The following is a 26,701-nucleotide window of genomic DNA, read 5'->3' as shown; positions in this document are numbered from 1 at the left end:
GGTTAACTGACACATTGATTAGGTGGTAAATGACATCGAGAGTACCAAGTACATTTGCATGCTTATTCACACCTTGTTTGTAATCCTCGGTATCCCAATCACAAACTTGAAGGGCATATCGAGATTTAAACATGCAATTGAAAAGTTCAATGAATCTCAAAAGATCTAGGAATTTTAAACATTTAAAACCAAATTGTCTTTTTTGTTTTTCATGGTGGAAATTGGTAAATCGTCAATTACCTACCTACAAATTATTTGCAATAAGATTACGGCATCCCTTTTCTGAATTGTAAATAATTGTGTTGGGTCCTAGCCCAAATTTCTCACTTGGGTGTTTAATTGGGGATTCTTATCTAATCTAAACTTTGTTCCTTTTATATTTCATATGTCTAATTCAAACAACAACAACGCTTTTGGCTCGAACCCCTTCCGGCTCATTCTCACTCATGAACTTGTGTGGGAGGGTGATATTCGATGGGTCCAACTTCAATGATTGGATCTGTAACATTCGCATGGTCACCCGTTACGAGGAAAAAGAGTATGTTCTCGCCAAGGAGCTAAAAGGGGTCAATGTGAACACTGTCACTCCCGAAGAATTCATTGCTTACGAAACTCATGAGCGAGATGCTACGAAGGTTCATTGCATCACGAGGACTACTATCCCTACGAGATGCACCAAGATTTGATGAAAATGTACCATCAAAGTGCTAGGAAGGAACGGTATGAGATCACCGTTACGATGATCACTACTAAAATGAAGGATGGAGAGTTCATCACAACCCACCCGCAGAAAATGCAGAGATATGTGGACCGCTTGCTGAAGTTAAATGTTAACTTCGATGAGGAGTTGGCCATAGATATTATTCTACACTCCTTACTTCCTTGCTACGACCAGTTTTGTATGACCTACCACATGAACAAGGAGGAGGTCACTCTAAGCAAGCTTCAAGGCCTGCTAAGGACTACTAAAAGTAGTCTGAAAGGCAACTCTCTTGAATTTACTCCCACTATTGTTGCCCCTGTTTTGGCTATTGGGCAAAGAAAATGAAAGAAGAGGAAGGCTCCTTCTAAGAGCCACAAGGGAAAGTCTCATGATGGTAACTCTTCTAGTGGAACCAAATCTGGTCCTACTGCTCCCTCTTCCAACCCGAAGGATGCAGAGTGTTGCCACTGCCATGACAAAGGGCAATGGAAACGAAGCTGCCCGAAGTACCTGCAAGACATCAAGGATGGGAAGATAAAGCCCACCTTCGTATGTATTTATACTATTCAATCTAATAAGTCATCACATGCTATGTCTTGGGTCCTCGATACAGGATATGGTTTTCACATTTGTTCTGATTTGCATGGTCTAAGAAGAAGTAGGGATGTAGATGGATCTTCAAGAAGAATACCGACATGGATGGTAAATTACACACGTATAAGGCGTGATTGGTTGTGAAGGGCTTTACTCAAACTCCCGAAGTTGACTATGATGAGACCTTCTCACTAGTTGCGAGGATTAAATCTATAAGGGTTATGTTAGCCATAGTTGCATTTCATGATTATGAAATATTGCAGATGGATGTTAAAACCGCTTTCCTTGATGGGAAGTTGGATGAAGATGTTTACATGAGTCATCCAGAGGGTTTTATCAATGCAGAGCACCCTAATAGAGTGTGTAAGCTTGAGAAATCCATTTATGGATTGAAACAAGCGTCTCGTAGATGGAATCTTTGTTTCGATGAGAAAGTCAAAGAGTTTGGTCTTTCAAGAAGCGAGGATGACTCCTGTGTATATGTCAAAGCCAATGGGAGTATAGTTAGCTTTCTCTTTTTGTATGTGAACAACATACTGCTCATAGCAAACGACGTCCCAACCTTGCAGGAGGTTAAGTCATGGCTTGGGAAGTGCTTCGCTATGAAGGACCTCGGAGAAGCTGCTTATATTCTTGGGATAAGGATTTTGAGAAATAGGAGTAAAAGACTAATAGGACTTAGTCAAAGTACTTACTTGGACAAAGTGTTGAAACGTTTCAGCATGGAAAATTCCAAGAAATGGGAGTTACCAATCCAAAGCAATACCAAGTTGAGTAAGACTCAAAGCCCGAGTACCGATGCCGATATAGCAGAGATGAGCAGAGTACCTTATGCTTCCGCAGTTGGCTCAATCATGTATGCTATGACATGTACTCGCCCTGATGTGGCCTTCGCTTTGAGCATGGTCAGCAGATATCAAGGGAACCCTGGTAGAGCACATTGGACCACAGTGAAGAATATTCTTAAGTACCTTCGGAGGACTAAGGAATGGTTTCTTATCCTCAGTGGGAGTGATGACATGAGAGTGCGAGGGAATAGTGACGCTAGTTTTCAGACTGACCGGGATAATTTCCGCTCGCAGTCGGGCTGGGCCCTTACCCTAAATAGAGGAGTAGTGACATGGAAAAGTTCCAAGCAGGAGATCATAGCTGATTCAACGTGCGAATCAGAGTACATAGCAGCAAGCGAAGCGTCAAAAGAGGCAATATGGCTAAAGAACTTCATTGGAGACCTTGGAGTTGTACCGGCCATAAAGGAGCCTATGGTGATTTTCTGTGATAACGAAGGTACGATTGCCTTAACCAAGGAATCGATGGATCATGGTAGATCCATGCATATCGACAGTAAATATCATTTCATTAGACATCGGGTAGAAGAGGGACTCCTCATAGTAAAGAGGGTATCGTAAGAAGAGAACCCAACAGATCCCCTTACGAAGGGACTGAGTAGGGTTAAGCACTTGCAGCACGCTAGGAGCATTGGGCTGAAGGACGATATTAGTTTTAGTAATTAGATATCCTTAATTAGAAACTTGTAATAGATAAATTGTAATTGATATTTTGATGATTAAATAAAGGTGTTTTATTTATAAGTAATGTTATTGTCTTGTGTCAATTATTTACTATTATTTCACTTTGCATGTTTTGACTTCCTAAATAATAAGATTATTTAAACGATCCACAGTCAATCATACGTTGGAAGTAGGTATGAAAGAAGACTGTCATGAATTGACTTGTAGATTGTCTAAGTGTTTAGACATAGCAAAAGTTTGTTGCAACGTTCATGAGTGCTCCTGAAATATGATTTGAGTATTGGATTAAACCCACACTCACATGAATCACTTCATGGAATTTAATCACGAGTGATTGTGAGATGATAATATCATATAGTCTTTAAACCTAGATATATGAGTTGTTTGTTGTTTACGAGTTGGTTGAGCATTGATAATGCGTAAACGCATCAGTAACTTGATGTTATAAAACGTATTGTTGTGTACGATTTGATGAGTAAATAGTACAAGCATATAAATCAAATTTTATCTGTTCCTTTTAAACCTATGAGGATAAAAGCGATATCTTGGGCCCCTCGATGATTTGGTTTGACTTATGAGCTGGGCCCAGTCAGGACTGAATTCATGTGTTCAATTAATTTCTATGTCAGACGAATCAGAGACCGAGAAACAAACTGCTGGACAATAAGTATGACTATGTTCCATGTAATAGTCCACACGATATCTTGAGGACGGAGGACTATACGATCCATTATCTAAAGGACGTGTCAGAGTTCGACAACGGCTTTTGAGAACTACGATTTCTAATCAGATCTTGAAGTCGTACTTGCATTTATAGTTATTAGACTTATCCAAGTGGGAGACTGTTGGATTAGTATCTAAGCCCATAACTAAATTTGGTATGTACTTGACCCGGTTGTAGCATGGTCCTTTTGGGTTGCCTTCACCGAAGCAACTTGACTGGATGAATAATGGAGAAAGAGGTTATTATGGTTTATTAATATATTATATGAATAATATATTAAAAGAGAAATCATATTGTTTAATTAATATTGATCAATAATTAATTAAGAATTAATTTTGTGGTCAAAAAGATAGTAATTGAACTAAGGGGACTGGAATTGTAATTATAAGATAATTGGAATTTGGGTTGTGGATCCCTTAAGTAAGGTATGGACGCAATCTTATGGGAGCCCATAAGGATTTTGTCCAAGGGCTTGATTCTGGAAGATTCTTATTTGCTGCTTAGGGCTTAAGCAACCAGGTTAGGGATTTAACTAAAACCCTAATTATGCAGCTATATAAGGACCCCTTGGGATAGTGAAATCGGCCACTTGAAACCCTAGAAGAGTTCTAGCTGATTTTGAGCATCCATTCCCCTCTCTCCATCATTCTCCAATTGCATTGATGTTTGTGATCGATTAGAGGTATTACACTTGTGATACTAAAGCTTTCAAAGGTTGAAGATTCTTGCTGCAATTGAAAGGTAATCATCTAAAATTGTTTTAGTTATTGATTTAGGGTTTTTATATGCTAGATTAGGGTTTGTAGGCATTGGATAATTATTGCATGTACAACTAGAAAACCTAGATCCAAGCATTAGGGTTTGCATGTACACCATAGGATTAATGTATTGCTCATAACCCAACAGTAACTCCACCTGACAAACCACTCAAGACCTTCATAATGAACTTCATGACTCGATATTCCATAACCCAAGCCCAATCTTGGTCATACACTTCTATCACGCACACCTCCTTTCACAGTACAAGCGGAAACCAAAGAAAAATTTAGGTGAAAACATGGTCGCAGACAGCCAGACATTAGAGATAGGCAATTTCACTCTTGTTCCAATTTAAGGACTACAAAAAAAAACCATGCCAATAACTCGAACCAAGTTATCTCATGCTACCTTATTTAAACTACACATGTCCACAAGGGAAACACATGACCAACCGTAGCTCTACTGCACTCTTTGTCCCTCATAACCCTTACCCATTGGGTGTGGTACCAGTAGATCTAACCGAAATGATGAACCTCAACCGTTAACAAAAAATCCTCATGAATGGACAAAGACTAAGATTCCATGCCTTGATTGTAACTGAACAGATCCCGTCAATACACAAATAGGTTGATAAAACCTCCATAGCCATCAGAAATGTTGTCAAAAACCTTGGTCAGTCAGTCCAGCTACCAACCCTACCAACGCGACATGCCAAAATTAGATTATGCGCAGATCTAAAGTCACTAAAAATCCAACAACTTTGTCCCAACATCCTCTCTTACGTTATCTATAGATAAGAACGAATCGGATCAACTCGAATGATATGATAGATGGAATGGTAGCTTGTTTTATGATTTAGTTAGGACTCTGTCTCCCTTTCGTGATCTTCTGCCCTCCGGTTAGGGAAGGTCGGGGCCCAACTTTCAAAGAACCACTGCTATTGACAAATAATGAAAAGTCCAACGATCGAGAGTGCATTGACAACCTTTCTATTGATCCAATACACTACTGCACAAAGCCCATGAGGGACTAAACATACCAACTTTGAAACTGATTGACCGATCAGCAAGTGCCCATCCTAGGCTATAGGTATAAATCTATATAGCAAGCTGACGAAATCCCTCAACACTTGATACCCAACCAGAGCGGCTGAAACGCCTCTTGACCTATTCCTCGATGTTTCCGAAAGGAACCACTAGCTACATTGAGTTCCTTGTCCAACAGCTTCTTGTCGCGAAGACGCCTCTTGCATTACTGAACACATACCACTTATGGCAACTTGCTTTGCACCCCCGTCTTGACCCAATCCTCAAACAAAGCCTCGCATACCCAAACGGCAGATCCATACGAACCCTTCTTCTGGTACCTTAAATTAAACAAACTGATGTTCCTCCAAGAAGAATATCTAGTTCTCCCCCACTTAGGGTTCAAACTACCACCAACTGGCATTACAAACAAACCATATATCAAATCGGCTCAACTAGGCACATAACATCCCTGATAACGCAAGATTATCTTCCAGATAAAGACCAAGTAAACCCAAAGAAATTGTGAATCTCAAATGGAGACCTTGGGAACTTCCCTAATCACAACTACATCTAATATCAAGAATCCCATGCAGATGCACAATAATATTTCTGACAATTCATTCATAACACCAACTCCCTATCTAGAACAAGCTGACTACCACACTCCTCGTCTACAAATCCCTAACCGTCATATCATCGTGAAAATCATTCGCAAATACAAAAGGAATTATCCTCATAGTCAGGATACATCAAAGACAAAAAAAGTGGTCACTCCTGATTTGCTTGAAATCATCATCTATCACCTGACCTGCCTATATCCCAAGAAGCAAACCCTTGGTATCATCTCAAGACATCCATACCACAAAATCCTCTTGTGCATTCCCATACTGCCCTTCTGTCGTCAAAGACCGCAACCATCCATCCCCATGTTGGGTTTACATCACAACTCCGAAAATCACATGTCTTCCCTTTCTTTCCTCTGGACATGGAAAATCTTAGGATAATATAATCCCCAACATGGATAGTGACCTCCTAATCCATCTTCCAATCCCTCAGCCTCCAGCTGCAATCCTCAAGCCGGTCATCACAATCGCTTCCTTTTTTAGTCCCGCGACTCAACTCGCACTACCCCGAGCAAGGCCCTCAATACCTTAAAATCAGTTAAACCATTTAGGTCTTCATCATTCAAAACCAAACTAACATTGCCACTAAGGCCCAAGAAATCACCATGCACATCCTCAGCCTGAACAACCATAACCAAAGCATCGATAGATACAGTAATACTGCCACGAACGATGGTATCCAACCATGTTGTTCACTCTCAACCAGCTCCTTAGAATTCCTGAAATTTCCCTTGATTCGAGTAAGGATCCTGTGATTCCAGTAGTACGGGCCCAATACTACCTTCCACACCTATCTATACTTTCCTCAAGAATCATCCCGAGTCCTCTAAGTCACCTACTCATAATAGTACTTCCAACACCCGCTAAATAGCATAGCAACCACACTAAAGCACTTCCTAGGCTCTCCTTGGATTCCCACCCCCCATGCCACCAGTTGTTGAAGAACCCTTGTTAATGTTAGCTAACCACGTTATGAATACAATTACATGCAACAAAACTCAAATAATTTTTCGACTAAAAGACTTAACCCTACAACGGTTAGACTCGGACGAGAGCTGCGCAATAGGACCAAATCCTTCACTCTAAGATTATTTAACCTTCATAGCATGTAATTTAACATATCCATTTGATAGTTAACTCACATCAATATGAGTCCTACAAAGTACAAAGCAAGCAACATTCGAGCAGTGGAGTCGACTGTCACTAAGACACAATAAAATCAGGCAGATACTCATACGAAATTCCCGACCACTAGGCCCAAGCATCTAGGATACAAATTCATGTTGCATCTACTCTCTCAAGAGTGATTTATCATTCCTTATGCCAGCCTGCTATGAACTGTACTCACTCATGAAACTTCCACCAACCTTGTACCCACTTGTGCATGCTAATCATACATAATGTTGGATCCCATAGAAATTCGAATACTTTATTCTACCCAAAACCCTTTATCAGAAAAGAACATGAAATAAGGCTAAATCAAACATTTTCAGGCTATAAAATCTTAGTTATGTACAACTATGATGCATACACTAAGTAACTACAGTAATGATGTCTATTTCATCTAGCATATAAGAGATTCTCCTAGGCTATCAGGCATTATTCATCAGACAATTCTATCATGCAATTCCTGAAGATTCCTAGCATACAACTAGCATGCAGTTCTATCATAAGCATAATAAGCAAATAACATTGTGGGTATCTTGGGGTAAACTCTATTGCTTTGCTTGATCATACACATCTCATCCTTCCTTGGTTACTTTTGAAAATAAATTGAATTTAATTTAAAAATAATTTGAAAACTTTCACAAATCCTTAGTTTGAGTCTGGATTCACACAAATGTTCATCTAATTCTCTCAAACTAGGGCTCTGATACCGACTTGTAACATCCAAAGAATCAAGGCAAAAAATTTCATTTTAAATCAATTATAATCATTGTTTTTAGATATCATAACAATCAAAACCATTCATTTACAAAACATTGTTCTTAAAAGTAGAAATCATATATCAGAGTGTCCCTAACATGTGCAAAATCACGCGTTCGCCTTGTCCATCATCTAAAGTACCTGAAACATAAAACTGGAATTGTAAGCACACGAAGATTAGTGAGTTCCCCCAAAGTACCATTACACAAACAGATAACATATACAATAAGGCATGTTGGGTCCACAACCTCCCGGTTGTATTTCCTTGGACCACAACCTTCGGGTTCAATTGCCATGGCCCACAACCTCCTTGTTGGATTGCCCTACATATCGTATATTGGGTCCATAACCTCCCAGTTGGATTACCCTAGCCCACAACCTCCTAGTTGGATTGTCATACATATCACATATTGGGTCCACAACCTCGCGGTTGGATTAATCTGGCCCACAACCTCCCATTTGGATTGCCCGCCAACCACACTATGTCAACATATGCATCGGATAAACATATAACCAGTCAGCAGACAAACAGGTAGATCTACAGATCATTACCGCATAGAAACATCCTATATAACAGTATACAGATATAGCGGATCACTACAACATAACAAAATCTTATATACTAGGATACATAACCAATTGGGTCGGCATTGGTGCCTTCAAACCACATTATAGTGAGGAAAACTCACCTCTCAGTCTGAATAGATCGTTGAACAGGATATTGCTCCGAATATCAGCTCTACCGATCACCTATTCATTGGAACATGGCCAAACTTAACTTGTAATCAAAATACCTAAAACACCCTTAAGTCAACTTGTTCAAAAACATGTCAATGTCAAAAATTCAAAAAAATTTCAACCGAGTCAACTCAGCTGAGTACGCCCAGAATACTCAGCTTGTACATTTAGCGTACACAAGCCTTGACCAGAAATGGGGTGTTGACCTTGTACGCTTTGTGTACCATAGCGTACACGCACCCATCATTTCCTTCTATTAAGAGCTTAATCCATTAAAATCTTTCATCCAAATTCCAAATCTAGTCCTCCACTAATGTCCTTAACCATAAAATTTCCAACTTTATGGTCTTGCATCGACATTAAATGCTCAATACCCAAAACTCTAACTTCTTAACTCTTTAAGACATCCTAGCTCATGCATGGAAGGAAAATAAGGTCCACGATTACATTTTTATGGTTACTAATAACTTCATAACGGATAAAGTTTCCAACTTTATCTATTAGAATGGTCCAACCAACCAAGATCTATTCTTTAAGTCTCAAAGGGACCAAAAGTGCATCTTTTCCAACTTAATCCATTAAGTGCAAGTCTCAAGCCTTTATATTTGAATCAATATGATGTTTAGATGGATAAAGTTTCCAAATTTATCCATAACAAGGTCACAAACTTTCAAGATCTAAAGTTTATGCACTAAAGTGACCAAAAGCTCATAACACCCAAGACTAGCTAGATCTATCAAATGCATCACCAAGATTCAAACTTTATACCTCTAGAAGATATATCAAGGTGAAAAAAGTCTGGATCTACAAGATCCAATGCAATCAACATTTCTCCAAAAACCTCATTCTTCTCCAAGATGCACCATGAACACTCCAAAGCACTGAAATACACCTTCTTTTGCTTAAAAGACTCAAACTAGGGTTAGGGTTTTCAAGGGAGAGTGTTGGAGAGGTAGAGGCTAAGAATGGAATGGGTTTGGGGAAGTTAAGCAGCTTAAATACAATTCAAACCACGAAAATAAGGTTTGGGAACTGATCGAGTATGCCCAGCGTACTCAGGGATGGCCTAGTACGCCCAGCGTACGCGGCTTAATCCAAAACCGTCCTAACTTAAAACAGTCATAACTTTTTCGTTTCAAATCCGATTACAATGATCTTTATATCCACAGAAAGGTGTTGAGGAGCCCCACAATATTATCTAAATATCATGGACTAAAAACTTCTCAGACAAAAATCCATATTTCATTCAAGAACTCTGTCTATGACTTTTCCCTTTTTATCCTTCGACCCAAAACACAATTAAGGGGTTAAATCTCTTAACTATAATTACCTCCTTCCACAAGGACTAAACTTTGCCTCTTTAAGGCCTAAAGCCTTACACAACAAACATCCGGACCATGGCCCAAAAATGGCAGGAAACGGGAAGTTACAGTTTATGTTCTATAAACCCTAATTTTGATCTATTCACTATTATGCACAATCAACTAGAAAATGTAACATCCCAAAAGTACGGTCCAAAAATTTCATTTTGATTATTTATAAAAGCTATAAACACCATTTTTCATCTCATAAAAACATAAGTAATGTATCTCAAATCAGCATAATAAAATACTGTATCAAAATCATGTGCCAAATATCAGAGTCTAAACATCCCAGGCTAAATCAATGGTGTGTGCACTGCAATCATCCCGAGCTCTTCCCCTTGCTACCGGAAATACCTGAAACCAAAATTGAAAATTGTAACCACAAAGCTTAGCGAGTCTCCCCAAACTACCACATACCATACACATAATCACATAATGCCATACATTGGGCCTTTCCCACTACATCGGACCCCGCCCGACATCAGACCAAATCCGGCATCGAACCAAACTCCGGAATCGGGCCCCGGCCGACATTGGACCAAAGTATGGTATACATATCACATACGAACAAGCATATAATCATAAACACATAACATAAACATATAAGCTAAATCCTTCCTTAGGCTTGCCCCGACATCGGACCAAAGTCCGGAACATATAAACAAACACATCCAAGAATCACGAAGACATCAAGCATACAAATCCTTCCTCGGGCTTGCCCTGACATCGGATCGAAGTCCGGAAACATATAATCTCCATTGGGCTAGCACCAGCATCAGACCTAAGTCCGACATACATTAACATACATAAACGGGCCGACATTGGTGCCTTAGACCCATTCCTACTGGAGGAAAACTCACCTCTCAAGCTGACTGTTGAAATCTCGTGTGAGGAATCTTTGATGGCTGCTCCAATCGACTCCCCGGCTATCACCATCACAATAAGCACTTAGTTACGAAACTGATAATTCTTCTAAGGGTAAAATGACCACTGTACCTCCTGGTCAAAGTCAACGTTCTGATCAAATTCAACATTATGGGTTAACCAACTCGCTGAGTCGACCTATCAACTCGTCGAGTTCCTTAACTCAACAGTCCTAAAATCACGACCCAACTCGCCGAGTCGTCCCCTCGACTCATCGAGTTCTATCGAGCTTCTCATGGTTGCGATTTAGTGAATCAACTTGTCGAGTCCCTTCACATACTCATCGAGTTCTATCTTAAGCTAAAATGGGATAACACGACCCAACTCGTTGAGTTCCTTTATGGACTCGACAAGTTCCTCTGTCTGTTTGGCCATCTTAATAGATTAAGCCTCTACTCTCAAATCCAAAGTCCAAACTTCGTCTATACAGTGGAAATGCCCCTTTTAGGGGTAAAGTTTCCAACTTTACCCGCTAATAACCCATCCTAATGGGTTTAGTTAAAACCCTAGTTCCTCAAGACATAGATATTTTTCCAACAATCTTATTACTCCAAACCAATGCATGAAAACCTAGATCTAGGTCCTAGATACCAGAAGAACACGTAAAGCCTCAGACTTTCCTTCCATACATGGCCTTTTGGGGCACAAAAGGCCATAACAATACCTTAGAGTTTGCGTGGGGGCTTCAATGGCATAAAGTTTGCATATTTATGCCTTAACAACCGTTAATGATCCCATATCTAAAAGGATCCTTGCTTGGGACGTCCAGACCCCAAGGGTCAAGCTTCTTGAACCAAAACCCTCAAAAAGTGTAAAATAAGTAGATCTAATGAATAAATGATCAAGTTAGAGACTTGATTACCAAAAAGTAAAGGGAATGAGATGCTGCTTCTTGATCTACAATCTTCTCTTGGAGTCCTCAAGATTCTTCTTCTTTTACAAGCTTCAAAACACACAAGAACACTCAAAAATGGCTCACACACTCACACCACGCTCTAGGGTTTCGTAGATTAGGGTTTGGGACTTGGAGGCTGGAAATGAGGCCAAAAGATGGGGATTAAGATGCTTAAATAGGGTGAAAAATCCTGAAATTAGGGTTTCAATCTAGCAGACCTACTCGCGAGTCGGGGGCTATCGACTCGTCGAGTAAATAACTTAAAACCAACGTCCAAGACTCATTTCAACTCGACAAGTCTGGGGCTTCCAACTCGTCGAGTAGCTCTATCAAAATGAATAATTTATAAATAAATGCGTACTAGGAACCCTAGAATGATTTTTACCCAAAACCCTAGAAACCCTAGAATGATGAGGAGAGAGTGGGAGGAGAAGGAATTTTCGTTCCTAAGCCTTATGATAAAGGTATGAACGAAATTAGTTGGTTTTGGGGTCCTATTTATAGTTTAGGTAACATGCAGGCAAAACAAGATTTGAATTAATAAAATAATATATTTAATCTCAATTCAAATCCTTCCCTTATCTGCATCCAAGAGGATTTTAGAAACCCTATAAGAGCCTCCAATACCATCCACCCTTTGCTGGTTCTAGAATTTCCTTCTTTTGTTGAACTATTGAACAATAACAATTCATCCCTTGCACCTTTAGTTAATTCCAATTAATCTTAGATTAATTCATGATTAATTTTGATTAATAATTAATTAATTCTAATTGATTTCTTATTAATTTATTAACGATATACATTAACAATTAAATTATTTAACTATTGATCTCATGTTATGTTATTAATCACATAACAAATTAACAGATAAATTATATATTTCCAATTAATATATTAATAACATAATATATTAACAAATCATTTATCTCTCTTTCCCTCTCTCTGTCTCTCTCTATCTTTATCTATCTATCTATCTATCTATCTATCTATCTCTCTCTCTCTCTCTCTCTCTCGCTATTTCTCTCTCTAATATCATTTCTACCTATTTCTGGTTATGAGGAAAACCCAAAAAGGACTTTGCTTCTATTTACAATTTTATACCAATTTAGTTATGAGCTTAGACACATTAATCCAATAATTTATCTATTGCATATATCGACATAGTGTGGTTGGGTTGAGACAATACTACTTTGTGTTGTAAGTCAACAAACCGGGGAGAAATCTAGTCATAAGCCGAGGGTCGGGAGGGCAATCCAGTCTTATGGTGTGGGCGTGGGAGCAAGCCAGTCATGAGTTGTGGGTCGGGATATATGTTTTAAGAGATTCTTAATACTCTGATTTTATGGTATTGTCTTGAAACAGTCGTTGATATATTTTGGTTTGTGGAAATGTTTTACAAAAATGAAAAATTTTTATCATGATTTTTGGGAAGTTACAAGGATGGCATATCCATGCACCAAGGTGTTCCATTCCAATCCCAGATGATCCATACCCCTTTTTAGAAGATCATTTCATTTGTCACTTGATCCATTCCTTCCTCATATATATGTTCCTTTATCACATGCTCTATGAACCCTAAGTGCTCCATTGACTTCTAAGTGTTCCACTGAACGTAAATGTTTCGTGTAAATGCTCCAAATGCTCAAGTGATATTTAAGAAAAGGTTATACCTGAGGTGAACATATGAATTGACTTAGAGTCGTTATCGTAAAAGAGATATTGGGCTTGGTAATTATAAGATATCTTAGCTTTCCAATGAGTTTTTGATATTCGATGATATTTGTCAAAACATCATCACTAGATTCAATTCCTTGACTACTAACCACCAAATTCAATTCCATAAGAGTTTTTATAGGTTTGCAACTCAATATTCCAAACTCATGCAATAAATTCAGATAATATTAAACTATAATAAATAAAGTCCAATTTTAGTTTTCAAGATTTCAATACCTAGAAAATAATCAAAACCCTAAAATCTTTAATAAGAAAAATTGTTTTAAGAAACTATTTTAGACTTCCAATCTCATTTACACAAGTACCAGTCAATAAAACATCAACATATAATAATAATAATAATAATAATAATAATAATAATAATAATAATAATAATTATTATTATTATTATTATTATTATTATTATTATTATTATTATTATTATTATTATCTTCAATCAAACAGCATGATTTCTTACTCAGTCAGAATTTCTTACTGAGACAGACTTTTCTCAGTCAACACTTTCTCGATCAGCAACTATCAAACGGGGCCTTAGAAAGTTTCCTTTTCCATTTGTGTTAAGCTTGTTTAAGCCCAAACAAATGAGAAGCTTACATACTTGTTTTTCATTCTTTACAAAAATACCCTAAAGGAAAGGTTTAATAAAACTCTTCATCGTATTCATCATACACGAATGCATTATTAACATCAAGTTGATATAATTTCAAAACCGAGTTAACAAGACTAATAACACATCTCACAATCACCAATTTTACAAATAGAGAAAAAGTTTCATAATAATATTTCATCTCTTTGAATTGATCCCTTAGAAACGAAGCTTGATTTGTATTTTTCTATTTCACTAGTATCTTTATACCCATTTACACCTAATATGTTTTTCCTATTAGGTAAATATATTATGACTTATGTCTATAATTTTTGAGCAATGCCTCCATTTTCTCATTTATAACATTGACCCAGTTTTGATCAAAACATACTTTGTAATAAGATTTAGACTTAATAGATTTATCAAAATTAGGACTAAAACAAACAACGCCATTATATAAATTTAAATAGTTAATAATTTTTTCAACACCATCTTTATGTTTCCTTTGACTGTATAATCACTAAAATGATTAGGAAACTTTGACTCTATAACATATCTCCTAGGACCCTCATTGATGATATGCAAATCATATATTTGTTCCTCAAGCAAGGTGTTTTGACTAAAACAGTAAGTTTGACCGAGAGAGTGATCCCGAATAGGAAAATAGACATATGAACCATGACTGTCAGGTACAAACTCAACACCATTATTGTTAACATCTAGGGTTCGATTACCCGCACTACTCCACTGGTTGACTCTCAAGACATTTAATTCATGGATTTCATCATTTAGAGTAACAACATCATCAAGACCATCAGAGACATCAAAGAATTTAGACAGTTAAAATCAGGAACATTATCTTCTTCGATTAACCATTTTTGAAAGGAAAATTTCCTCATAATACTTGAAATCACTGGTTTAAAAATAGAACAATTATCAAGAGTCTAGAGTTTATACTTTTTTTTAAACTATAATACCCCAAGAAAAACACATTTGTTAAACACCCTTCCAAACTTTTCATAATTATTTAATATAGTTGATTTATAAGTTGATTTTCTTTGTTTAGTTTATATATAAATTAAGACTAAAAGTGGTTTATGATAATCTTATAATAACATTGATTTCATATGTTTATGGTATATATTATTCATATGTTTATGGTTTATATATAAATAGAGACCAGAAGTGGTTTATGACAATTGACATCCCTTATAATAACATTGATCTCATCTATTTGTGGTATACATCGATTTCATTTGTTCATGTATTATGTATAAATTCAACCATTTATTTCAGTACAAATAAATATAGTTCTTAATTTGACATGTTTCTTGACAACCCTTATAATAACATAAATGTCTTTTTTCATAAACAAACATATGTCAATATGGTTTATGAAAGAATATATGTTTGCTATTATAATGCTCTTTAGACTATCCGGTATGGTGGCCACGAACGAGGTCGTGGTCTTGGTGGCGACGAACCACGACTGTACACACCATCCCGTTGGTTCGTGGTGGGTCGTGGTCATGGCCCTTCGTGCTCCGGACAATGATTTCAAACGGCCAATAAATTCGTTTCTTGCTTTAAATCTCGTTTAACCTCCTTCCTAATGGCTACTTTCAATTTATTTTTCTTCCTTCAATATTTACCTATAAATATTACCACTCATCTTCTTAATTTTCACACACGTCTTCTCCCTTTAGTCATCATATATTTTTGTTGTTTGATCCTTTAAAAACCATGCCTCCTAAATGTAAGAAATGGTCAGAAGAGGAAGAAGAGAAATTAGCACAAGCATGGGTGACAGTTTCGAAAGAAGGCGCTGGTCAAACTTCTGGTTCTTTTTGGAGAAATGTTGAAAGTGTTTTTCATGGTTTAATGGGTTGTGCAATTCGAAATGTTGATGAAATATGCTCGAAGTGGCGCGATATGAGGGTCAAATGTTCTGAGTTCAATGGGATTTACAACTTTGTTATAAACAACGTACACGAAGCCGATATCGATCCGGTTAATGTGGTCATGGAGCAATATGCAAACACAAATCATAAACGTTTTGGACATGTCAAAGCTTGACAAAAGTTAAAGAATTCCCCAAAATGGAATAACCTTGCTTAATAAAAAGCTTGGTATTTTTAGATTTTTAATTCTTAATGTTATTTTTTTTTTAATTAATGTAATTTTTTTTTAATGTTATTTTTATTTTTTTATTCTAATTAATGTAGTTTTAATTTAATGTAATTTGGTATTTTAAATTAATGAAAAACTAGTATTAAAAAAATTATATGATTTTTATGTATTTTGTATTTAAATTTAATTAAAAAAATGAGGTGGAGTTGTGTGTTTAGTGGTAGGTATCACATGGTTAGTGGTAGTGAATGTGATGATGATATGACATCTATCACTATAATGGTTAGTGATGGATATAAAGATAATAGCAAAGAACCATGATTCTTTGACATTAAGTTCTTTACATCCCTTGGACTTATGTTCTTTACAACCCTTATAATAGCATGACCCATATTCTTGACAGCCATATATTGACATGTTAGCCGGTCCAAATATAAATGGGCCCGAGGCGAAAAGAAAAAAATGTCTTTTAAAAACACATATAATAAAGATTCAAAAAAAATATCATGTATTTTTAATTCTATATTCTAATTTCACTGGTTTAGTTTTTATATGTAGTTGTTGTGTGATCGTTAATTCAAAATGGTATATTTGATCATTCACTCAAATTTTATGGATGTTGGTGTGAGTTCAGATTCATATTCACAATACTGACTCTACAAAATATCCATTTGGAGACTTGTTTTTGGATAATTCAGTTACATTTTAGGTTGTTTTATTTTGTAGATTCATGTCTCCGCTTTCTTTTTATAAGAAAATTTAACTGAAAATATAAATGATGACAAATGAATGCTTTGTATATTATAATTTGCCATCGATATTATTTTAATTTTTAAGGTCACGTTACTTCCAATGCACATATATATTTAACATTTTCAGATTTTCATAATCCAAAAATTAAATAATATTGATAACATAAATATTATTCTTGGTTTGTTTTCTTCTTCATTTTCTTAGATATGTAGAGATAGTCGTAGATAAGGTTAGCGGAGAAAACGATGGTCCCGGTCAACATCAATCAAACCTCGACTAAGTTGTTTTTTATATTAACAAATTGCATCTATAAAGCATATTATATAATTATACGAATATTGGTTTAAAAAGTATTTTATAGAATAAATTACATAAATTGTCATATGGTTTGGGTAGTACGTATGTTTTGTCATTTTTTTTAATTCATACGGTTTTTATGGTTTCGTTTTGTTTCGTCCTTATCAAACCTAAAATAACCGTACTATCCTAAAATAACTATGTTTTATGTGATTCAATATATTTAAAAACTTTACATTTATTTTTCCAAAAAAACTAATTTGTCAAAAATACATATACAACTTCCAACTATAAGTTAGTTTGCAAAAAATATCTATAAATTAAATCAATTGACTAGAGTCTAACACGGCCATGTACATGCATGCAATTATCAATATTATTTGTTATCAGTTTAAAGATAATGTTAAAAACATCTTTCTTATTTTGTTTTTTATAAACTAAATTGATAATCATTTGTAATAAAACAAGATCTAATACATATTGTATAAATTTAAAATTTGTTGCTTCAAGTTGATAATCGCTATTGATAGTTTCATATCTATTATACATATAGACTATAGTTGATGAATTTTCAAAGAGGTAACATATACGATGTAACCAAGAGTATATAAATCATTTTATGGTACCATTCTACGTAGAAATTTATAGCGATGAATCTTGATATGTTATACAAACAATAAAAAGATTTTGTCACAATATTCATTACACAATCAAACATCTTGTAATTCTATTTACTCAACTTACTTGAGTTTGTGTTACATGCAATTTGATGGAACCAATAACACTCAACATAATTTAACATGATATCTTGTTTTGTAAGCCGATAGAAGTCAAATCTAAATATTGAATGTATTTCGCTGTAACACGTGATTGCTACAATTGTATTACTTAGTTAATTACTATAATATGTATTTTAATGAAAATGCATAGTCACAACAAAAAAAAATGATAATAATTTGTTGGTTAATATATATATATATATATATATATATATATATATATATATATATATATATATATATATATATATATATATATATATATATATATATATATATATATATATATAAGCTTAGGTTCATGTGAAACGATCTCATTTTGTGAGACCGTGACTTGCAATCATAGTCACTTATTTTGTACATAAAAAATATCTTTTTAAAATGCAAAATAATTGAAATTTTTTGATTTTTTTTTTCAAATATTATTTTCATCATTTATATTTTCCAAAAAAAAAATTTAAAAATACCAAAAAAAAATATCATTTTTTTACATATTCTAGTAGAATATTATAATATTTTACATATCTCAAATCTAGTATAATATTCTAACATTCTAAAAATCACATTAGAATATTCACAGTATAATATTCTATTATAATATTTCACGTATTTTTTAAAAAAACAGTAATTTTTTTTTCATTCTTTTTATTACTTTTATTCTTTTTTAGGTAAGAAAAGTGACAAAAAATAATAATTAAAAAAATAATTTTCAGATTTTTCATTTTATTTTGTATTTTAAGATTCTTTTTAGATTGCGTTTCACGGTCTCACAAAATTAGTATATTCTCAAATGAACCTGAACATATATATATATATATATATATATATATATATATATATATATATATATATATATATATTAAGATTATTTTTAGATTGCGTCTCACGGTCTCACAAAATTAGTATGTTCTCAAATGAACCTGAACATATATATATATATATATATATATATATATATATATATATATATATATTTTAAGATTCTTTTTAGATTGCGTCTCACGGTCTCACAAAATTAGTATGTTCTCAAATGAACCTGAACATATATATATATATATATATATATATATATATATATATATATATATATATATATATATATATATATATATATAATGTAATTTAAAATCCACTGACCGGCAAGTCTTAAAAACTATAAGGCCGTCCGGTACGGTCACAACGGACAAATTTGTGGCCTAGGTGGCCATGAACCACAATCGTGCACACCATCCCGGTGGCTCGTGGTGGTTTCTAGTTGTGGGCATTCGTGCTCGGGACAACGAATGGAAACGACCAATTTGATTGGTTGTTGAGTAACGGCCATATTTAGGGTTTAAAATCTTTTTTTTTTTAATTTTACCTTTCAAACAACATTAAACCTCTTTTATAAATACCATACATATTCACTCATTTTACTTACACAATTCTTTTCTCTTCTTCTCACAATCATACACTTCTTTTGCTTGGTAGATTTAAAACTAATAGCTTCTAAAATGATGAATTTGTCAGAAAATGAAAAAGAGAAGTTAGCATTAGCATGAGTAACTATTTCAGAAGACCCATAAATACCTCCTAATTTTGGGTAAAAGTTGGAAATGTTTTCCATGATTTAATGGGTTGCCAAAGTCGTAATCTTGATGAAATATGTTCGAAGTTTCGCGACATGAGGGTTAAATGTTTTGAACTCAATAGGATTTATAATTTTGTTATAAACAACGTAGACGAAGGCAACCCGTTTGTTGTGGTCATGCACCAATATGAAGACACGAAACACACACCGTTTAAACACGTCAAAGCTTGGCGAAAATTAAGAGAGTCCCCAAAATTTAGTCATAAAAAATAAGAGTTAAAAACTAGTTTAAGTTGTTGGTAGTTTTATTTTTATATATATGTATATATTTTTTTATTATTATCTTTTTTATTTTATGTTGTATGTTTTAAATTAATGTAATCTTTGTTTCATTGAATCAAAAACTAATTTTAAAAAATTATGTTTTATTATGTTTGTGAGTTAAATTTAAATAAAAAAATATGTTTTATTGTGTTTTAATGTATTTTTGAATTAAATTTAAAAAATAAAAATAAAGTAGAATTGTGTATTTAGTGGTAGGTATCTCATGGTTAGTGGTAGGGAGTGTGGTGATGATGTGACAACCACTACTATGATAGTTAGTGATGGATATAACGGATGATGTAATATAAGATTATATTAAACTTGTGAAAATCATTATATATTAGAAAGCTTTGTATTATAAATTTATAAATATCATATTAAATATTTATCTTCAAAAGACACAAATTACACATAGAAAACCATTTTTGCCTATTTGTATATGAGTCTTTTTGGAAATCTATATCTGTATATGAGTATCTTTTTTGAAAACTACTGAGGTAGTTGAAAGTTAAAATAGATGGTTACTAAATATAAACTGAATACTTTAACTTTTATTTAAAGCATGCGGTGTGGGGCATTTGTTTTTCGATACGTGGAGGGGCATAACGGTGTCATAACAAGATGAACACCGCTCCTCCCTTCTCGTTTAGTCTTGTTATGGCGTTTCTTGTTGCCGTTTTCACCGGATGAAACGAGGAAAAAATCGACCGTTTTTGAATTCAAACTGTTTGACTACGGTCAATTTAATAAAAAAAACTTCAAAATTGATTATTATTTTCCTATACAAATACCTATTATATCTAAACAATTTTTTACACATAACTTCTCTCTTTCTCTCTATATAATCTTAATCATCTTCAAAAAAAAATTATGAATCCTTTCGACTCGTCCGATGAGGATATATATTCTTCAGGATGATGTATCGGTATTATATTAACGAACTACTACAACCAGACCTAACTCCGCTACTAACAAGATGTACAATGTTAAACAAAAATCGTGAGAAAGGACACGAGCATCTATATCGCGATTATATTGCAGATAATTATATATACAGGTCGAAGGACTTCAAAAGAATATTTCGTTTGAGTAAGAATATATGTTCCTACGGATTGTCAACGCCTTGGAAAGCCGGTATCTCTTCTTTACTATACTTTTATACAAAATAAATACAAATGTACTACATGTTTCTTTAATTTTACAACAAATGTATTATATTTTTAAACTGTATTTATTTATGTTTAGGTATGAATTTTTTCAATTGAGATATGATGCTAGAGGTAGACGAGGGTTTACAACATTGCAGAAATGTGCCATGGCCATTCCTTTGATGGCTATGGGGGAGTCACCCGAATCCATGGACGACTACATGAGAATGTCCGAAAGAACTACAAGGGAGAGTTTGTATACATTATCAAGGGGTGTTGTTGAAACATTTGGAGACGTGTATTTACGGAAACCTTCGTTGCATGATTTGCAAGAATTGTATGTGTCACATGAAGAACGCCATGAGTTTCGTGGAATGATCGGAAGCATTGATTGCACACACTGAAAATGGAAAAATTGTCTGGTAGCATGGAAAAGAGCAATACTGAAGTGGTCATCACGGATCACCTTTGTTGGTTTTAGAGGTTGTTGTTTCTCAAGATTTATGGATTTGGCATGCATTTTTTGGGGTTGCGGGTTTCAACAACGACGTCAACGTTCTTGATCAGTCGCCAATATCCGACGATCTTTTGAATGGAAAGGCCTTGGATGCTCCTTTCATGGTGAATGGAACCGAATACAAATATGAGTATTACCTTACAAATGGAATATCCTCAGTATTCCACATTTGTGAAGACATTCTGACACCCAGTTGAAGAAAGAGACAATTTTTTTAAGAGAAGACAAGAATGAGCACATAAGGATGTGGAACGTGCTTTTGGAGTGCTGAAGGCGAAGTGACATATAGTTGAACATGCAGCACATCCATTGGATTTAGAAACTCTACGATACATCATGTATGCATGTATCATAATATATAACAATGTAGTAGAAGATAAAGGACGAAATATTGCACACCATATCCCAATGGAGCCCAGACACGTTTAATTTCAACCAGGAACAGCAGAGTATTTATATCGAGTCGTTGACATTCAAAACGCAAATAAACACATACAACTTCGAGAGAACTTGGGGGATTATATCTTCTATGGTAACGACAACGATAACGAATTGCTTTTAGTTTTTTTAAAAAAATGTTTTTTAACGAATAGTGTTGTATTTTTTTTAATTTAAATGTTATGTGTAATTTAATTTTTATGTTATTTTTAATTTTTAAAATTTTTTTTATTCTATGTTATTTATAATTTTTAAATATTATGTTTTATTTATTATGTTATATTTAAAATATATTTGTTTAAATTAAAAAAAGAACTTCGAAAAAAAATAAAAAAGAAATTATAAAGTGAAAAAAGTTGGTGTTATAACAAGATGTAAAGTCATACGGAATACAATGCACGAGAAGAATTGTGGTATACATGGACCACGACCACGACCGTGTACACCATCCAGGCCGGTTGTGGTCGATCGTGGTCGTCGTGTTTTGTTGTGTGTTCCACGAAATCAAATGGAAATAGCTATTGGTTGATGTTTTGCAATGGCTAGTTTGATTTTTTTTTTTTTTTTACCTTTCAAACATATTAAACTTCTTCTATAAATATCACACTTTCTATTAAACATACTCACATAATTTATTCTTTCTTTTCTCACAAAATCACACACTTCTTTTGCATTCTTCCAAAAGCAATGGCTCTTAAAAGGATGAATTGATCAGAAAATGAAGAAGAGAACTTAGCACGAGTATGGGTAGCGGCTTCAGAAGACCCATTAATGCCTCATAATTTTTAGATAAAAGTTGGAAACGTTTTCTATGATTTAATGGGTTGCCAAAGTCATAGTCTTGATGAAATATATTCGAAGTATCGCGATATGAGGGTTGAATGCCTTGAATTCAATGATATTTATAACTTTATTATAAACAACGTACACGAAGGCGACCCGTTTGTTGTGGTCATGCACCAATATGAAGACACAAAACACACCGTTTAAACACGTCAAAGTTTGGCGAAAATTGAAAGAGTGCCCGAAATTTAGTGATTAAAAATAAGGTTTAAAAACTAGTTTAAGTTGTTTGTGGTTGCATTTTTATGTTTTTTTTTTTTTTAATTTTATGTTGTTGTTTTAAATTAATGTAATCTTGTTTCATTGAATAAAAAACTAGTTTAAAAAATATATGTTTTATTGTGTTTTTGAATTAAATTTAATTAAAAAAAATATGTTTTAATGTATTTTTGAATTAAATTTAAATAAAAAAAAATGAGGTGGGGTGGTGTATTTATGTATCACATGTTAATGGTAGAGAAATATGGTGTTGATGTGACACACACCATATATGTGGTATGTAATGGGTATAACGGATGGTCTAACATGATAAATATTTCCCCATATTGTGCTATAACACCATTAGTGATGTGGTATGTTAGATGATACCAAAATAATGTTATAACTAGTTGCCCACACCCATGCTCTTATATAAAAACATTCGGCAACAAGCCAACAACTTCTATTTATATAAAAATATTCTGCAACTTGCTGAAAGTTTTTAAAAATATAAAATTATATAAAAACTAAGTATTAAAAGCTTTTAAAAACTGTCATGCACCCTTATAGTCATTTTATATTATGTTTAATTTGTTATATTCAGAAAAATTTACAATTAAATTTTATAAATGATCAGTTGATAATTTATTGTATTCAATGATTAAAAAAATCTCATATAAATGGATAAAATTACATAAATATAGAAATTTTATGTTAAAAATAAAAAAGAAATTAAAATATTAAAATAACAGTGATCAGTGAAGTAGTGAAGGGAGTAGATCAGTAGAAATATAAAACCTTTTCTCTCTATCATCTTCCCCAAATTCCACACCCACTCTCTTCACCTGCAAATCAATCGAAAATGGCAGCAGCTGCTTCTCTCCACACTGCTTCACTCTCCTCTTCTTCCACTCTCCTTCAGGTAATGCCCTCACATATCCTCAACAAAATTCTTTGCATTTACTTCTAATTCACCCGTTGATCAACTCATCAATCACCAGCACAACAGAAGATCAACACTCCCTGTTCGATCCGTATTCCCGATTCCCGCCTTCAACTCTCGCAGATCATGCACTCAAATCCGAGCCTCCTTCACCGATTTCTCTGCTTCTCCCAACACCGGTAGATCAAATTTGAGTTTCGTTTTGCTAATTGAGGAAATTAACTGTATTAGTTAATTAATTGATGCTTTTGATCTGTAGGTGGAAGGACTGAATTAGATGCTCTATCACGCTTTAGCGAAGTCGTTCCGGATACTGTTGTCTTCGATGATTTCGAGAGGTTGTATATATTCCGTTGATGAATTGATCTTATACTTTACTGTTCTTCAAACTAAATGATTGCCTTCTGAACTACACATAGGTTTCCTCCAACTGCTGCAACTGTTAGTTCATCTCTTCTATTAGGCATTTGCAGCCTCCCTGATACAGCTTTCAAGGTAAAACTTGTGTTTATGTACACTATCAATTTGATTAAACTTTGTTTTCATTTTCAGTTATCTCAATTCTTCTATGTTCACCATTTATGTTTAGGGTGCTGTGGATACTGCATTAGCAGATAAACACTGCTATGGTCTAGAGAGCCCTGAAGCTCGCATGACATGTTTTGTGAACAAGGTAAACCTTCCATTTTTGGCATCAATAATTACCTTTTTCTTTTTTACTTTCTTTATTCACTGTTTTTGATAAGTAAATAGAAATTAACAGGCTTTAGTAAATGTTGGTGGTGAGCTATCAAAGCTAGTACCTGGTCGTGTTTCAACTGAAGTTGATGCTCGTTTAGCATATGACACCCATGCTATTGTTGGAAAGGTATTATTACTACAATTTACAAATTATAATTCTTGACATTTATACCCTTTATACCCTTTGTAAATTACTGATGTGCAGGTTGAGAACCTGTTGAATTTGTACAATAGTATTGATGTCCCTGCTGAGAGATTGTTGTTCAAAATCCCTGCCACGTGGCAAGTGAGTATGCAATGAAATATATATTTTTTTTTAGTTTTTATGTCATTGGAGAATTATATAGTTTTATACAAAATCATTATTTTCTTCAGGGAATTGAAGCAGCAAGATTGTTGGAATCTGAGGGTATACAAACACATATGACTTTTGTATACAGGTATCAATTTTATTACTCATTTAACTTTCATTTAAATTTTTCATTTTATTTCTTTTTACTGTTTTTTTCAGCTTTTCTCAAGCTGCAGCTGCTGCTCAAGCTGGTGCTTCTGTTATTCAAATATTTGTGGGTCGCCTTAGGGTAATTAAACTGTTCATTACTTTTTTACTTTTTATTTTATTTAGATATTATTTATTAAGTTCCAATATGGTAATTAGTAATTAGTAAACCCTAATTTTATACATTTTAAGGATTGGGCTCGCAACCACAGTGGTGATCCTGAAATAGAAGCTGCTCTTAAAAGAGGAGAAGATCCTGGATTGGCTTTGGTTAATCTCATAACTCATTATTTAATGACAATTAAATCACAATTATAGAAATTGTGATTTAATAAAAGCTCCTTTTTTTATAGGTGACAAAAGCTTACAATTATATTCACAAATACGGGCATAAATCCAAATTAATGGTTGCTTCGGTTCGAAACAAACAGGATGTTTTCAATCTTTTAGGGTACAATTTATTTAATATCATATTATTATTATTTTTGAAATATATTAGATATTTAATAATTTTACAGGGTGGATTATATAATCACTCCATTGAAGATATTGCAAGCATTAAAGGAATCCACTACTCCTGATGATGATAAATATACATTTGTGGAAAGACTCTCCTCAAAATCAGCTGCTGCATATAACTTTACCGAAGAAGAGGTAATGTATTCCCTAAGGGTGACACAGTGTGGATCAGCTCAGGGGTTGCTGAAAGAATAACTGAAAGAATAACAGTGTATTTGATATTTGCAGTTGGTGAAGTGGGACCAACTTAAGTTTGCGTCTGCGATGGGGCCCGCGGCATTGGAACTTTTGGCGGCGGGGATGGATGGTTATTCGGACCAAGCAAAAAGGGTGGAAGAGTTATTTGGAAAAATATGGCCACCACCAAATGTTTGAGTGATTGGATCAAAATCGAAAGTCGCACGTTGGAAATATGGAATCCGATATATGTTATGTTGTTTGTGGTTTGTAACTTTTATTTAAAAGCAATTCGACTCTTTTTGTATCTATTGTTTTTTTTTTAACGTATACATTCCACTAATAATAAATCTCTTGCGAAATAGAGATTAGAGATCACGTAGCAAAATGAAAAGGATGATACAATATTTCCATAATATCTTCACAAACATAAAAGAGAATCAACATTACAATTACAAACATCAATGACGCGTCTGTAAAAAGTAAAAACAACTAAAGTGTATTATAGTTTGATTATAAATCTAGAAATTATTAAATTGTAATGGAATATTTAGATACTTGATTACCATTTACTTTCTACCAAAGTGTATTTTCGTTTTTCTTTTTTTTGGAAGATTTAGTGTAAGAAATGTCAAATCAAAAATCAAAACTTGCATAGCACTTTTTAATATATTAATGCGCTTTTAGAGGCCTTT

The 26,701-nt window shown here is 34.2% G+C and overlaps 2 protein-coding genes across 2 annotated transcripts; both read left to right on the top strand.

The window, feature by feature from the left end:
* The first annotated feature begins 20,966 nt into the window (after window positions 1-20,966).
* On the top strand, window positions 20,967-21,845 carry LOC145060286 (uncharacterized). Its single transcript, XM_079007979.1, has 3 exons — window positions 20,967-21,040; window positions 21,229-21,468; window positions 21,581-21,845. Exons 1-3 carry the CDS (start codon window positions 20,967-20,969, stop codon window positions 21,843-21,845), a joined length of 579 nt encoding a protein of 192 aa, XP_078864105.1.
* Window positions 21,846-23,889: 2,044 nt separating this feature from the next.
* On the top strand, window positions 23,890-26,384 carry LOC145057134 (Aldolase superfamily protein). The gene is made up of 13 exons (XM_079004910.1): window positions 23,890-24,049; window positions 24,129-24,249; window positions 24,330-24,408; window positions 24,490-24,565; window positions 24,660-24,743; window positions 24,834-24,938; window positions 25,017-25,097; window positions 25,187-25,251; window positions 25,323-25,392; window positions 25,503-25,580; window positions 25,664-25,761; window positions 25,829-25,964; window positions 26,058-26,384. The coding sequence occupies exons 1-13, from the start codon at window positions 23,990-23,992 to the stop codon at window positions 26,202-26,204; spliced, it is 1,200 nt and encodes a 399-aa protein (XP_078861036.1). The 5' UTR covers window positions 23,890-23,989; the 3' UTR covers window positions 26,205-26,384.
* Window positions 26,385-26,701: the final 317 nt, after the last annotated feature.

The sequence above is a fragment of the Lactuca serriola genome, chromosome 6 (genome assembly GCF_051521515.1).
Source record: "Lactuca serriola cultivar US96UC23 chromosome 6, Lser_US96UC23_V15, whole genome shotgun sequence".
NCBI classification, from domain to species: Eukaryota; Viridiplantae; Streptophyta; class Magnoliopsida; order Asterales; family Asteraceae; genus Lactuca; species Lactuca serriola.
The sequence above is the reverse complement of the archived record's forward strand: the minus strand, read 5'-3'. Positions and strand labels throughout refer to the sequence as shown.